Genomic DNA, 15,054 nt, shown 5'->3' on the forward strand with positions numbered 1-15,054 from the left:
ACTTAAGCTGGGCTCCCAAGGAGGCTGGAGCTCCTGTGTGCTGCCTTCTAGCCGCCCTCATGCCAGCCTGTGAACCTTTTCCAGGCTCTGGGCATTTGTTGCTGGCTTTTCTGTCATTGGAGTGGTAAGAGTGGGATGGATTAAGGCTCCCTTCCCCTGGCAATATTAGTTTAAAGCCTTCCTTACCAGGTTGGCAAGCCTACGACCAAAGATTCTTTTCCCAAGCCAAATATCAGGGACAACCATTGATCTACTCAGAGTGCCATCCTCATTTTTGACACATCCAGGGCTCTAGCCTTATCTCTGATCGAGCCAGTGTTCCAGACATTTTCATTAGGGTTTTTTTCTCCCCCCCCCCTCCATTTGTATATCTCCAGGTGGAGTTTGAAGGCCTGAAACATGAAATCAAAAGGCTTGAAGAGGAAACAGAATTTCTCAACAGCCAGCTAGAAGATGCCATACGGCTGAAGGAGATCTCTGAACGCCAGCTTGAGGAGGCCTTAGAGACGCTGAAAACAGAGCGGGAGCAGAAGAACAATCTTCGTAAGGAGCTCTCTCACTACATGAACATCAACGACTCCATGTACAACAGCCACCTGAACATCTCTTTGGATGGACTGAAGTTCAGCGATGAAGCCACAGAGCCCAATAACGATGAAATCATGAACGGATTTGAACAAAACTGCCTCAGTAAACTCAGCAATGGCAAGAATAGTACATCAACGCCCAAGAAAAATGAAAGCTTCCCTCCAGCCCCAAGCCTGGTTTCAGATCTTCTGAGTGAATTAAACATTTCTGAAATCCAGAAACTGAAACAGCAGCTTGTACAGGTAAATGGGTTTCCTAAACAATTGTATACTTCCAAGAAGCTGCTGGAGTTTGTTTGGGTTGTAATTTCAGTCTTCTCAAAATCTCACGTGGCCACCATACAGTATGAACAATATTTGTAAAGGCTCTGATTGATTTAGAATGTGAAGTTTGTCAGTGCAAAACCATAGCTTTTTTCTTTTTTTTTAATGCAAAGAAGCTAGCAGTCATGTCCTATGTGTAGAGAAAAGCTGTAATGCCTCTTCTGTGCAGTATACGCTGTGTCTACTTCATTATGTCACTAGTGAGAAAGATAGTATTTTGTTCAAAAATTGATAGTTCCTCCAGTCATCTTCACCAAAAGGAGTTTTGTACACCATAAGTATTTGCTGTAATTAGTTCACAGAACTTGAAGTTTTAATCAGTACCAAGCATTTCTGTGTTATATTTCTGCTATTGGGAAGTTGGAGAGTTTGAAACAAGGTACATATCTGTGTTGCCTAGAAATGTTTTTAAGTTATTTTGTCAAGCATGTTTTAAGTGTTCTATAAGAAGAAGCCTTTGTGAAAAAAAAATGCTGTATTTCTTCAAAATGAGAATTTTCAGAGAAGAAACTTTAGAAGTTTCGGTATTTCAGAATCTTTCATGAAGCTCCAAGCTTCCATCATAGATTAGCTGCATGTTTGCTAATATTTACTTGATAATTAGCAAGATAACTTCAGCTTATCTTCAGCTGTAAGGATGTTTTCACAATGAGACCATCAGCTGTGGAAGAAATGTGTAAAAATGTGCATTTTGAAGTGGAAATGAGAAAGAATTGGCAAGGAATGCTGTTCTTGAGATGGTTTTAGAATAAATTCAATAGCCTTTTCCATAATGTGCAAGGGATCAGATTTCTGTAGCCATACGGACCTTGGTTAAGTTGCTGTCTCTTATAATGAAACCGTTTAAGCGATACAGTTCCCTTTATGTGGATGTCTGTGTTCATGCGTTTCAGATGGAAAGAGAAAAGATGAACTTGTTAGCAACGCTACAGGAATCTCAGAAGCAGCTGGAAAATACACGAGGGGCCCTCTCAGAGCAGCATGAGAAAGTTGGCAGACTCACAGAGAACCTGAATGCAATGAAGAAGCTTCAGGTCAGCAAGGAGCGTCAGTCTGCCCTTGACAATGAGAAGGACCGAGACAGCCACGAAGATGGAGACTATTATGAAGTTGACATCAATGGGCCAGAGATCCTAGAGTGCAAGTATAAAGTGGCAGTGGCAGAGATTGCTGACCTAAAGGAAGAGCTTAAAAATCTTAAGGCCAAGTACGAAGAATGTGAGTCTAAGTATGAGGAAGAGAAGAGCAGGTATGAGACTGAGAGCCAAGGTCTCACTGAAAAGATCACCTCACTGGAAAAATCCAGTCGGCATGATAGAGAACAGGTGGCCAGACTGGAGAAGGAGCTGAAGAAAGTCAGTGATGTTGCTGGAGAAACACAGGGCAGCCTCAGTGTGGCCCAAGATGAACTAGTCACCTTCAGTGAAGAACTGGCCAACTTATACCACCATGTCTGCATGTGCAACAATGAAACTCCAAACAGAGTGATGCTGGATTACTACAAGGAAGGCAAAGGTGGACGCAGTAGTCCAGAGGCCAAGGGAAGAAGGTCTCCTATTCTTCTTTCCAAAGGGCTGTTAACCATAGATCTAGGAAAGGCAGAGAACGGAAGCGGTGACAGCAGCCCGTCTCCAGTGTCATCTCTACCGTCTCCTGTGTCAGATCCTCGGAAGGAACCAATGAACATTTACAACTTGATTGCTATAATCCGGGATCAGATCAAACACCTGCAAGCTGCCGTGGACAGAACAACTGAGTTGTCCAGGCAGCGTGTTGCTACTCAAGAACTTGGGCCAGTGGTGGACAAAGACAAGGAAGCTCTCATGGAAGAAATCCTGAAGTTGAAGTCCCTGCTGAGCACCAAGAGAGAACAGATAGCAACTCTGAGAACTGTGCTGAAGGCCAACAAACAGGTAACAGGGTCTTAACAGATGTGAAGGTTGTAGTGTCAGGGAATTGGGTGACAAACACAAGAGAATTTACCTTTGAGGTCATACTGCCGTACCCTCTGATCTCTGGGGCTTTTGTTGCTGATATTCATTTGGTACAAGGCTGGCGCAGACAGTTTCATTAGAGGCACACAGCTGTCCAGCTGTAAATCTGAGTGCTGGGGCCTAACTGATCTTTGCTTGTCACGTACTCATGAGACTTTTTATTAAGATCAAGGTAGCTTCAATCTACTGCCTGTCTGAATTATATCAGATTATATTTAATGTAAGCCACCTAAAATAAAGAGGTCAACCGTATTTTCTTACTTGAAAGAATTCTAGTAGTTACCTTTGAAAGAGCTGTTAAGTACTCTTCTCTTTCAAATTGCAAAATAGAGAAAGCCTTCCAAGACAAGGATGTGATGTAAGAACATGGTCAAAATAACAGGGGTGAAAGGTAAAATTAGTCTTTGGGGATTGGGCTGTGCTATTTGATCCACATTAGCAGTGCAGTAGATTAAAATAACTGCCGCCGAAAGACCATGTGATATGCTTCATTGTCTCCTCTAAAGTTAAAAATAGTGCAAGTTGCAATTGTCTTAAAAAAAAAAAGTTATAGTGTTGTTTTAAGAAATACATACATACTTTCAGTTTTCTTTTGCACATTTTAATACAGATGTCCCAAAATGCAAGATAGGCAAAATGCTGTAAGGGTTAGAGAACTGCGCAAGTGATTGATGAATGCATTTAAATGTAGAGATACTAAATAGACTATTTTGTTCTTTGTGTTGAAGTATGTAATGTTTAATTTCTTTTAGTAGTTGGAAATCAGTGTCACTAAATATGTATTCTGTAACTTCCTGGATGCTGCTGCATGGTTAATAGGAGTAGGTGACCCGTATGTCCCATATGTTTCTGGTGTTCAGAAATGAAATTTTATTTAATCTGTACAAGAAAAGTTGACTAGAAGTGTAACACTCCCATACCACGTAAATATTTCATTATGTGAATAGTGATTAGGAATCTCTTAGCCAGACGCTTTGTGAAGAGTTTCATTAACTAGTGCGTTTCTGTTCTTCTTGGTAAACAATAGACTGCAGAGGTAGCCCTTGCCAACTTAAAAAGCAAGTATGAAAATGAGAAAGCTATGGTTACGGAGACAATGATGAAGCTGCGAAATGAGCTGAAGGCTTTGAAAGAGGATGCTGCTACCTTCTCTTCCCTGAGAGCAATGTTTGCTACAAGGTAAAGAACATATAAACTCTGCAAAATGTCATTCCTTTCTTGTGTGGGGGAAGAGCTGAACGTCCTGCCTGCCTACCTGTGCAGAGAATGGTGGGGTGGGGTGCCTTTTTCTAAGTTCGTTGCTTACAGCGTTTGTCTGCGGTATGTTCTGGTTGATGAGGAAAATGCCAGGGATATAGTATGTTGCTACAAGACAATAAGTTGTTGTGGCTATGTTTATTTAATTTGGGTGCAAAATTCTCCCTGGTTCTTGAAATCATTAACTCTGAAGAGTGACATGTAACAATGCAAAATAAGTGTGAATGAAGATATGACTGCTTGACCTGTAATGATCCAGAAAAAAGTAAAGATGTGGCAAACATCTTCTTGTTCTTGGGTTGTCCATCCTGCAGTTGGCATCTCTGTCATTGCATTTACCTGCGTGAGCTGATTTGGGTTGCATATGTCTTTCGAACTTGTTTCTGCTTCTCACTTGTGCTTTGTGATGTTAACAGACAAAAAAATACCTGCTGGTGTGTTACGTGCTGTAGAAGTGATAAACGCTATTTTGATCTGCACATTGCTTACTGCCCCCATCATTGATTTCTCCTTTAAGCCTACACGTTTCTGGTGGGGAATGTTAAAGCAACAACATCACATGACAAAATCCACGTCTGCTTCATTCAGTTGGCTCCTATGTGGAGATGAGCCTGGAAAACAGGAAAAGAAAGAGCTTTAAGAGTTGTCAGTCCCAGCTTGGTGGGATTCACAGGGACACCCTTGGCAATGGTCATTCGCCTGCATATTCCCTGCATTGCCTAAAGAAGACGGAGAAGAGAGACTGTGAAGGATGCTGGTTAATGTAACCTAGACACTTGCTTTTACGCTGACGCAAGGGGATGGGAGAGTCTGGATGTGCCGTATGCTGCTTCATTCTCTGCCCTCTCTGGACTCTTTAGGAAAAAAAATGAAGAAAAGAAAGAAACAGAAAAAGTGTTCTTTCTGTCATCTGCTAAGAAGTGCCGTAGTAAGGAATCACGAGGGTGCTTAGGAGGATTCCTGAGGCTTTTCTGTGTGGTCTCTTGTGGGGGTGGTTCTGCAGCAGCTCTCATGTTCCTTGAGCAATCTTAAGCTTCCCGGTGATTCAGCCTTTCTCGGCAATAGCTGTGCATGTGGGGAAGCATGGAGAAATGGATACCAAGGAATGGGAAAGGTTGAATTGTGGTAGCTCATTATGCAAGAGAAAGGAATGCCCTGTACAGTTTAGATTTGTCCTACTTTCTGTCCTCTCTCTCTCTCCTTTTCTGGTGTGTAATTAATATGTAGAAATTGCGATCTCTTGGTTAGCTGTAGATCAGCTGAGAGGACAGAGAAAAAGCATACCGTTAAATTTCAGTTATTTTTCCTAGCTGCATGTAGCTAGCTGTCTAACGACAGGTAACTGCAGTATGTTTTCCCTACGCGTGGATTTCCCTGCCTCCGTGTGACAGTGGAGAGTGACTGTGAACTGTTCTGGGGAGGAAGAACTGTCCGAGAAGTGCCAGGGGGTAATTCTCTCTCTGCCTTTCTCTTGGTGTATTATCTAGAGGTCAATCTTGTCCTTTTACTGGGAAGACAATAATGAGGATTCCCTGGCATGGGGAAGTTTTTCTGAAAGCAGCGGGCTTCGGAGCGCTGTCCTGGAGCAAGAGTGAGCTCTGTTTGGGAGGGCACAGCAGACTCCCTTGCCTAAACGAGCAACTGTCCTTTCTGAGTCTTTACTTAGTGACTGTAGTGAAAAAAATAAGGGGCCAAGAGCAAAGGAGGACTCAAAAAGCTGAGGATGGAGTGAATGGAGCCACCAAGCCTTTTGTCTTGTGAGCGCTTGCATTCCGGATGGTTGCATGGCAGATAAGCAGCTGGGCTCGTATTTTGCATTGAACCTGAGACAGCAGCAGTTGCACAGAGCGTGAAGAATTGCTTCTTTCTCCCAGCGTGCCCAGTGTTTCAGATGCCACCATAGCAATCAAGGCTTGTAACTGCACGGAGGGTGCTGCCACGCTTTCCCTCCCTGGGCTCTGCTCAGAGAGGGTTCGTAGCCTGGTGGCTGGCGAGTGCGTTCCTCTGCTAGTGGTGGCTTCATCCAAGTCTCTGTTTTGGGTAAGGTAGGTTTGGAAGGGGTATTCCGAGGTACTTTGGTGAAGATAACCTCAAAAACTGTTTAGGAGTCTGATTTTTAGGTGTGTTTCAAATATCAGAAGGATGTGATAGCCCAGTTTGGCGTCACTGTTGAAAACAACCTGCTAGTGGAGCACCTCGTAAGAATCTACAGGAAGTCATGTTTCTTCTCTGGCCAAGAGGTTTGTGTCAGCAGAGACTAATAACGAGCAGTGGGGGTTTTACCTCCCTGTGTGTGTTCAGTGTTGAGTTCGAGTGTGGAGTGAAGCAGGCTGCTGCACACGGGTACGTATTTTCCCCAGGAAGACGCCCATTTTGCAGTGTGCAAGAGAGCTGTAACAATACAGGAGAGCTGGAGGCTGGGCATCAATATAGTAACTGACCTAATTTCCTTTTTAAAGTAGGTTAATCCCCCTAATTTGACAATACTACCAGCTATTTTTAATAAGTAATGAAAATACAATAAGACCTCAGCCTGGAGACAAAGGCAGGCTTGCAAAACACAGATTAACAGCTGCCAGCACTGAGGGACTGCTGCAGCACTCTCGACAACACTGTGCACTTAGAAGTAAGCTGTCATACAAAGGAGTAAATCTAGATGTGCATAATGTACTGTAGATGTACACGCAATAGCTGTCCTGTTAAAGTTCAGATTTTCTTTATCAACACACTTATCCCTGCTGTATGTACAAACAGACTGAAAGCACTGGAAGCCAGATTTAAAATCTGCTCTGTAGAGCTGTAAATGGAATTTATCTGCTTAATTAGACTGTAAGAGGTGTTTATGTGTCCCTGTATTACAGTCAAACGTTTTGATGCTTCATTAGTCAACTCTCTTTTCACCACAAAAAAAAAAGAAGATGCAATCACTTCTCTTTTTAAAATCCGAAGAGAAGCTGAACATCTTTTTTGTTTTCCTTTGTCAAGTGGGTTTGTGCTTGCTAACGAGCAGCAGCAAAATGTAAATAAACCAGGCCTGAGGATGACGCAGCAAACGTTTGTTAGGGTGCAGCCTTCAGCTTTATTACAAGAGGTGGAGTGGTACTGCTTTATGGATACAGTCTGGCTCCTGTATTTTACCTACTAGCTGGTGCAGATGTTTGAAAGACTATTTCCCAAAATAATCTCTCTCAAAATTCATCGCACAAAATGCACTATTGTGGTCGCTGTTCTGAGGGGGTTATAAATGTATTTACTTGGGAATTAAAAACAGAATAGCTTGTATTCACATTGACCATTGTAAAGAAAGCAGTCACTTCTACAGTGCACTTGCACCATTGAACTACAAATAATACCTGGGTGGGTATGTTCTGTATTTTAAAGAACACATCCTTGCAAACAGGCAAAAGAAAATACGGCTTCACATAAACAACTCCTGTTAGAAATGTTACCTTAGACAGTATAAACTAATAACTAATTTGTGTTCAAGTAAAACCTCCAATGTAAGTTTCCAAAGGGCAGAATAAGTCTTTAAGATGCAGTGTTTACTCGCAGAGTTTGAACTGTCTCTTCAGTTTTAACTGCATCTCTGTAACAGAAAAGTAGAAAGAGCACATATTTGCAGTTAGCTCATTTCACTCGGGTCTTTGTTCAAGTCTGTGTGAATCAAGGGGCTACTTTCAAAGTGTTTGTTGAGTATTTGAGTTTAATGTGACCAACACCCTATGTTAACAGCACCAAGTAAGGAAAAAACAGTGAGTGAGAGAACAGGAGTCCTCAGACTAGAGGTAGATACTGCTGGTGGGATTCAGGTGGCTTCAAAGTGGTGCATAGGGAGCACAGAGCCAGGAGCTGCTGCTGTTTTTTCCTGGCAAAAATATTTAACCTCCAAAAATATTTTATGGTAGACTTAATTTATTTTTTTTAACTCTCACTTAATAAGTTGAGAAGAAGGAAAGGTTTTTTTTTTTTATACAGAACAATCTATATTCCTACTTAAGTGTGAGGAAGGGAGGTTAGTAGCAAATTGAGAAATTAATTAATCTTCCTCTAAAATATTGTCAGAAGAAAGACTGATTCCTTTCTTTGCTAGGCAAAGAGCTTTTCCCAAGTGCTTTGAGTGAACTTGAGGAGAGTATGTCCTGGTTTCTAATGATTTGGGGTGGGAGTGAAGCATGGTTTTCTTTTCTTGTAGGTCAAAATGTGTTTCTAGGTTGCCTGTAAGCAATTTGTCATTCAAACTTGCAAGCACATTAGAGCTCAGGTGCCTTAAAACTGATTACAGGGGAAAAAATACTGTATGAAAACAGATGAGAAAAATCCACCCTGGTATTTAAGCTCAAGGCTTGTTTAGCTTAACTTTTCAGTAAGGAAGGAGGGAGTAAGACTGTAGGTTTCTGTTAGCTGTTCGGAGAACACCTCTGAATGTGCAATTTCTAGAGTACACTGCAAGTGACAGTGAAGCACAGGTACACAGATTCATCAACTAGCAATTCAGGTTAAAGTCCTTAAAGGGTGGTTAGATGAAGAGGAGACCAGTATGGCCATTGCTTCATGGCCAAGAAAAGTGCACTGAGAAAAGCTTGTCATGGATTGGACAAGAAGGCAGTTTAAACACAATTTTGCATTTTAAAAAGCAAAGGTTAATTTATTTTGTTATGCTACTCTTCTCCTTGACTTTGATTTGCTAGAATTCGAGTGGGCATCCTTTTAAAAATTCCACTGAATATAGAAAATGGCAGAAACAAGACACAGTGAATGTACAACATGGTTTTTCTCCTTTCTCTTCCCAGTGTTATTTTTCTGGTGTTTTTCTGTCTTTTGATATAGCTTGCAAGTTTCTTGTCTCTTTAACTTGCATGCTAGGCACTATGTGGACTCATGGGAGCACACCATCGTCTCTTCTCTCTACGAGTACCTCCTGTGTGACAGGTTACAGCCAAACTCTTGCGGTGGATAGAGTAAAGCAGGCTGAAACCAGCCAAGCTGGCTCCTCCCTGGCTTATTTGCTCAAGGTCAGGCAACAAAACCAATTATATTCATGTGAGGTTGCATTTGGCTTAATAAACCCTGAGAAATTTAAACCGTCTCTGAGAAGTGAAGTTGTGGTGTAGTGGGAGGTGTCCCTGCCTGTGGCAGGGGATGGAACTAGATGGTCTTTAGGGTCCCTTCCAACCCAAACCATTCTGTGATTCACTCCTCTGATTAAAGACACAGGTTTCTCAAATTTGCTCTTTGTGTATTTTCTGTTTCCTCTACAGAGCCTGAGAACAAGTAAGGATAGTAAGAGAACAGATATTTCTTATCCTTCTAAAATAAAGATAGAACTGTAATTAATAAATCTAGCAGAATCTGAAGACTTTCAAAAGCATGGAACAAATGTGCCTCGAGGTAGTTAATGGCTATCCCTGCGTTCCAGTGTTTCATAAACTGTAAATAAGAGAGAGAGGCCAACTCTGCAACAAGTCAGCAACCAGACAAGTGGCAAGTGTTAGAACGTACTGGGGAAGACTGATGGCATGTGACGTGAGATGAAAATTACAAGATAGTGCTTGTGATAAACAAAACTATGATTGCACATAAGAAACTAGCAGCTAGCTGTTGTTCATGAACAGATAAAAGGTGTTTCAAATGAGTACACACGTCAGTTCAGAATTATACAAGCTCTGTCAGTTTTCCACCTATCTGAAGCATTTGGGAAAATATTTTTGTGTTCATGGGTGTCAAAGGCCTGCAGAATATAAGAGTTTAATGTGGAGAACAGTGCTGTCCTCACAGGATTGAGAATTATAGCTAAAGGGTCTTCATACTGGACTCCACACAGTGGAAGTATTCAACCTCTCTAAAAATATCCTGGAGGATAAATACTCAGAGGAGCCAGACACAGAAAATGTGACTTTGAAAATTTCCAGAATGGGATTCCCAGATGGGAGTAACAGCATCTGCCTCCTGTTCCTGGTGCTAGATCTAGAGGTGATGAATGATGTCTGGAGAGAAGAATGTCTGGGCCACCAGCGCCCATGTGAAAGCACGTAGATGTCCAGGCAGGACAAAGGCATTCAAGTATCAAATAGGCGTGTTACAAAAAAATAGGAGCAATGTCTTGCACATAGTCACGTTGATGACGCTGGTGTGCCTGCTCTAGGTTCTAATGTGTCTGGCAGTTAAAATGTCTACTACAAGTCATGCTGGATATATTGCAACTCAGCCGTGGTGAAGGTGCCCCTCGTAAATAGACCCCGCACCCAGGTTGCAACAATGAGTTTGCACTTTTCTCACAGATGTTTTTTGAAGTGGCCATGTCCACACCGCTGATTCCTGCGTGCTGCGGTGCTTTGTTCGAATGCCTACTGCTGAGGAGAGTAAAACACTGGAGGTGTTCCTCTGATACGATAGTGGTAGAGTAGAGACAATGCCAGCTCTTGTTGTGTAGCTTGTCTGCCCTTTTGTTTTTAATCAAGATGGAAAGTTGAGTTGCTTTAAAATCCCTTAGACAGGAGACTACTGCAGCAGTAGCTATTTGTATCCCTAGTGTTTTAGATAGGCAAGCCTGGGTTTCATTTGGCAGCTATTAGAAAGTGTCAGTGCTCGTACTCTGTAAAAAAAACAAAAGCAAAGCATGTGGACAGCTTCAGTGGTACAGGGTGGAGAGGGATGGAGAGTTCAGGACTGGCTGCTCAACCCCTTGCTACCCTCTTACCCCTTCAGTAAAGAACTGGGAATAACGTCCTGCCTGTGCGATAGCTTTAGACTTCCTTCTAATCTAGTGGCAATCTTTAAATATAAAAAAGAAAAGAGTTTTCTTTTGAATTCTAGGAGGAGGGAATTTGCCTTAAAAGTTGATGATCTCTCCTTGAGAGGTTTTATTGGTGGAAATTTAGAAGGGCTGTAGTGTCCAGCAATGTGGGGCCGATTGTTCCCTCTCAGTGCAGGAGATAATTCTTCCCATATATTTCAAACTAAAAGAGAAATTTGTGGTCTGGTTACTGTCTTTAATAGCTTTTACTGATGGCTGTTGATGATTATGGCTGATTGTGAACATTCTGGAAAGCTGTAGCTGGCTAGAAATTGTTCTCTGTTCTTAGTGAAAACCACAATGATTTCTACAAAGAAAGGCCACAGTGTTTATTCCTTTCAAACATACAACTCAGGTGAGTGTTCAGGGCAAGATATCGAGTAAGTAATTGCAAATTAGCAATTGGCTAAGGTTTCCAGAGTTATTCCCTTGAACTTGCTTCTCTGTAATCCTCAACTGCCTAAATCTGGGGTGTTCTTTCTTCTGCCTTCTTCAGGATTTGTGCTTTATTTTGTTCTTCAAGGACTCTTGAAGAACACATTACTAGAGTTTACAGCTGTGCAAGCCAAGGCAAGAGATGGGTTTAGTACCCTTCCTAAAAATGTCTCAAAGATGCTGGCCCTAGGAGAGGGTGCTGGTCCCGCAGACGGGGCTGTGCGAGTTGTGGTGCAGCTGCACTGGGACCAGTGCACGTGGCCAGCGGGTCTGCCTGGAGCATGCTTACGTGGGGTTAAGCTTTCTAATACTTCTATTTCAACAACTTTTAAAAAAACTAATGTACTTGTGTTTTTGGGTGTGCGAAACGCTATCCAGTGTGAGTTCCTTCAGAGGAGACTAGCTCAGGTTGGGTGGGATTGTAGTTACGGTCTAGTTTCTGAAGGCATGCCTGTTTTCTGCTCTCAGTCTCTAGTAACAACATTCTGTGTTCTTAAAAATCCAGATTGTGCATAGGCTGGCTCTACACCTTACCCTCGGTGCTGAGGAGCACAGCTCTGCCGTACGTAGTGGGGCTCATCTGCGTTTGCCACACAGCGCGGAGGAGACGGCCAGCTTGTGAAAGGAGATTCAGTGGCTTTATTCCTGCCATAACCCTTTTCCCTCTGCTCCTCCCTCAGTAATACAAAGTTATTGCTTTCACTGCAGATGAGCTGGTTTTCATGAGGGGTTGGGGCGAGAGGAAGGTGTGTGAAAGGTGTTAAATTTCAGTCTTTAATATTAATTTCTAATACAAAGATTCAGTTTGAAATAGCAGGTGGCTAATGTCCCTGATAGCCAAATGCAGTCAGTGCTCATGTACGTGTCATTTGAACTGCTGCTCTGCTGATATGTTTCCTAGTTCTTAATAAAGACAAAAAACTGTGGTTTTAATCCTCCATATTTTAATTTCTTATGTAGGTTGACAATTTAATCTCTCGAGGTAGAAGTTAAAGTAGTTGATGCTTCTTTCAAAAGGCTTCTTTCAGTCCCATCTGTCTTGCTGCCTTGGAAGTTGTCATATGGTCCTCATATCGATCGCAGGGGAGGGGGCAAAAAGTGTAATTACACCCAGGTGCATTGGGTTACATCGCTTTTTTTTTTTTTCCCAGAACAGATGTTGATTCAAGAGTGAGTTTAGCTGTAAATGTTATTAATATAGTACACACTAAAGCTTAAATAAAATGGTCTGTAGGAATAAGGCACAACTGGCATTTGTGGGAAGCAGTGGTATTCAGCTTTTGAAAGCGAGACAAACCTTTGTTATATTTTTTCAATAATTTGGCTTCAGATAGCGCTTTAGAGGATTTAGTTTTTATTTCTCATCATTATATTTAACATTTGGGATATTTATTTTCTCTGTGTAGATGTTTGTTTTAGCTAGTGTGTTTTTAAAATCTAGTTGATGTTTCCTTAAGCTCCTTTTTTGTTGTTGTTAATTACCAGTCATAAGAAAATAGGCAACATCAAAGCCTTCTGTTCACTATCCACTTAACTGTGAATGTGTAGCGGTACAAAAGTCTTATGCTAATTTAATATTCTTCTTCAAAGCATGAAAGCTCAATTATCTTCTTTCAAAGGTGTTTTTAAAACAAAGGCATTTTCTGTTCTGACCTTCTAATGATTTTTTGCATTGAATGTACAGCTGGGGAGTAGCTCAGCACATGGCAAATGAGATCGTAAAAGGGAAGGATCTTTTATTGTTATATCTGCAAAACAGCGAAAGTGTAGGTACACATACCACAAAATAATGCTGCCGTAGCTACTACTACTAGCTTTGCATTAAGCTAAAGTAGTGGCAGAGGCTGTGTCGCCTTACACACTTCGGGAGGCTACTTTTTTTTTTTTTTTTTTTTTAGAAAATTAAATTGGGAGTCAGTGAACAGCAGGAAGGAAGGAAGTAGGACACATCCCTGTGCCCACAACATCTACCTTGACTTCTAGGAAACTTTTCAGCCCTCCTTTATTCTGTTCAAGTGAACAGTTGCTGTATTTGGCATAGTGTAGTGCTCCTCTGACCCTGGACAGTCACGCTTGCACCAGGAGAACATTTGACCTAAAGGTCAGGAGAACAGGTTTAGGATGGGTGACTGTACGTGGTCAAAGTAGTTAACACGCCCGCCTCTCCGCGGTCCTCTCCGATATATGTGAGAACAGTTGTTCAGGTACAGTAAAAACTGCAGCTGCATGTATGCTACTGATAATGCTTCCTTTTTGTTGGGAAGGAAGGAAAAACTCCCTGCATAGAGTTTTATGGGGAAAAAAAAAAAAGCTAATTTAGGTATTTGAAATAGTGAATGCCTTGTAATTTCCAGGGACAGTCATTTGATGTTTTAAACCTTTGTGCTTACAGAAAGCTTGATGAGATAATGACCTTTTAGAGTCAAAATCGTGGCTTTAATTATAGCTTGGCTCATGTGCAAACGACTTTACTGCCTTCTCGACTCTGACAAGCATTTGTCTGTGTTACCAGTCAGCTATCAGGTTTGGCACAAAAGAGATCAAGAGACATTTGAGTAATACCCGAAAGGTTTAGAGAAGAGGATTAAGGGACATTAGCAAGACCCTGCAGGACATCTGTACTCTGCTTCACAGCAATGGTTTTGTTTTCTTGTTATCCTCTCTTTTTTTCCTACATGGGGCTGGGAAGAAATCTGCCACTCTTGCCTTGGCTGGCTTGGATTAGCACCACTCTGGTGGAAGCCAAGTGAGTAAACAGGCTGCAGCAACCCTGACGCTGCTTCATGAGCTGAACATTTTGGGGCTAAATTAACTTCCTGTTCTGTACAAAAAAAGTGGATATATTTTGAGTCACAGGAAAGGAGCTGGGAAAGGAGGAAAAAACCTCCCTGCAATTTCACCTTGGCCAAATCTCTTGGCAGGGTAATACTGCGAATGAAATACTGCCACCCCAGTGCCAGATCATATTTTGCTGAAGCAATCGCATTACATTCCTCAAGACATGGGAAACACTTGCTGGACATTCCCCTGGTTTACAGGAATGTAGCTTTGAAGGAATCAGGTTTGAGGTGTGGGTAGAAAAGAAAGCAGAAATATAACCAAACTTGTGCTTTTTACCTCCGATGTCATGACTGTGTTTGAAAACTGGAGGGAAACTCCACAGCCCTCAGGCCTCCCTGTAATCTTTAGTCTGTGCCTTGCTCCCAAGCCCAAGTGAAGAAAATATCTGACAGTGCAGAGCAGCAGGGCAGAGGGTTACAGTGATGCTGCTGACCCCGACAGGCTGGAGAGGTGGGACCATAACAGACTTCATGGAGTTCAACAAGGCCAAGTGCAAGGTCCTGCACGTGGGTTGGGGCAATCCCAAGCACAAACACAGGCTGGGAGGAGAATGGATGGAGAGCAGCCCTGAGGAGAAGGACTTGGGGGTGTTGGGTGATGAGAAGCTGAACATGAGCCGGCAGTGTGCGCCTGCAGCCCAGAAACCAACCTTGTACTGGGGGCATCCCCAGCAGTGTGAGCAGCAGGGCGAGGGAGGGGATTGTCCCCCTCTGCTCCGCTCTGCTGAGCCTCCCCAGCAGTGCTGCACCCAGCTCTGGGGTCCTCAGCACAGGACAGACACGGAGCTGCTGGAGTGGGGCCAGAGGAGCCACGGAGACTGGCC

The 15,054-nt window shown here is 42.5% G+C and overlaps 1 protein-coding gene across 1 annotated transcript in view; it reads left to right on the forward strand.

Moving 5' to 3' along the window:
- Window positions 1-377: 377 nt before the first annotated feature.
- BICD2 (bicaudal D homolog 2 (Drosophila)) overlaps window positions 378-15,054 on the forward strand; it is a gene marked incomplete at its 5' end in the record, with an annotated part of 17,412 nt that continues 2,735 nt past the window's right edge. Inside the window, 3 exons of the mRNA XM_010083857.1 lie at window positions 378-830; window positions 1,805-2,824; window positions 3,933-4,084. Of these exons, the coding sequence (XP_010082159.1) occupies window positions 378-830; window positions 1,805-2,824; window positions 3,933-4,084 (1,625 nt within the window). The remainder of the gene's footprint in view (window positions 831-1,804; window positions 2,825-3,932; window positions 4,085-15,054) is intronic.

Source organism: Pterocles gutturalis, unplaced genomic scaffold (genome assembly GCF_000699245.1).
Source record: "Pterocles gutturalis isolate BGI_N339 unplaced genomic scaffold, ASM69924v1 scaffold32591, whole genome shotgun sequence".
In the NCBI taxonomy this organism is placed as follows: Eukaryota; Metazoa; Chordata; class Aves; order Pterocliformes; family Pteroclidae; genus Pterocles; species Pterocles gutturalis.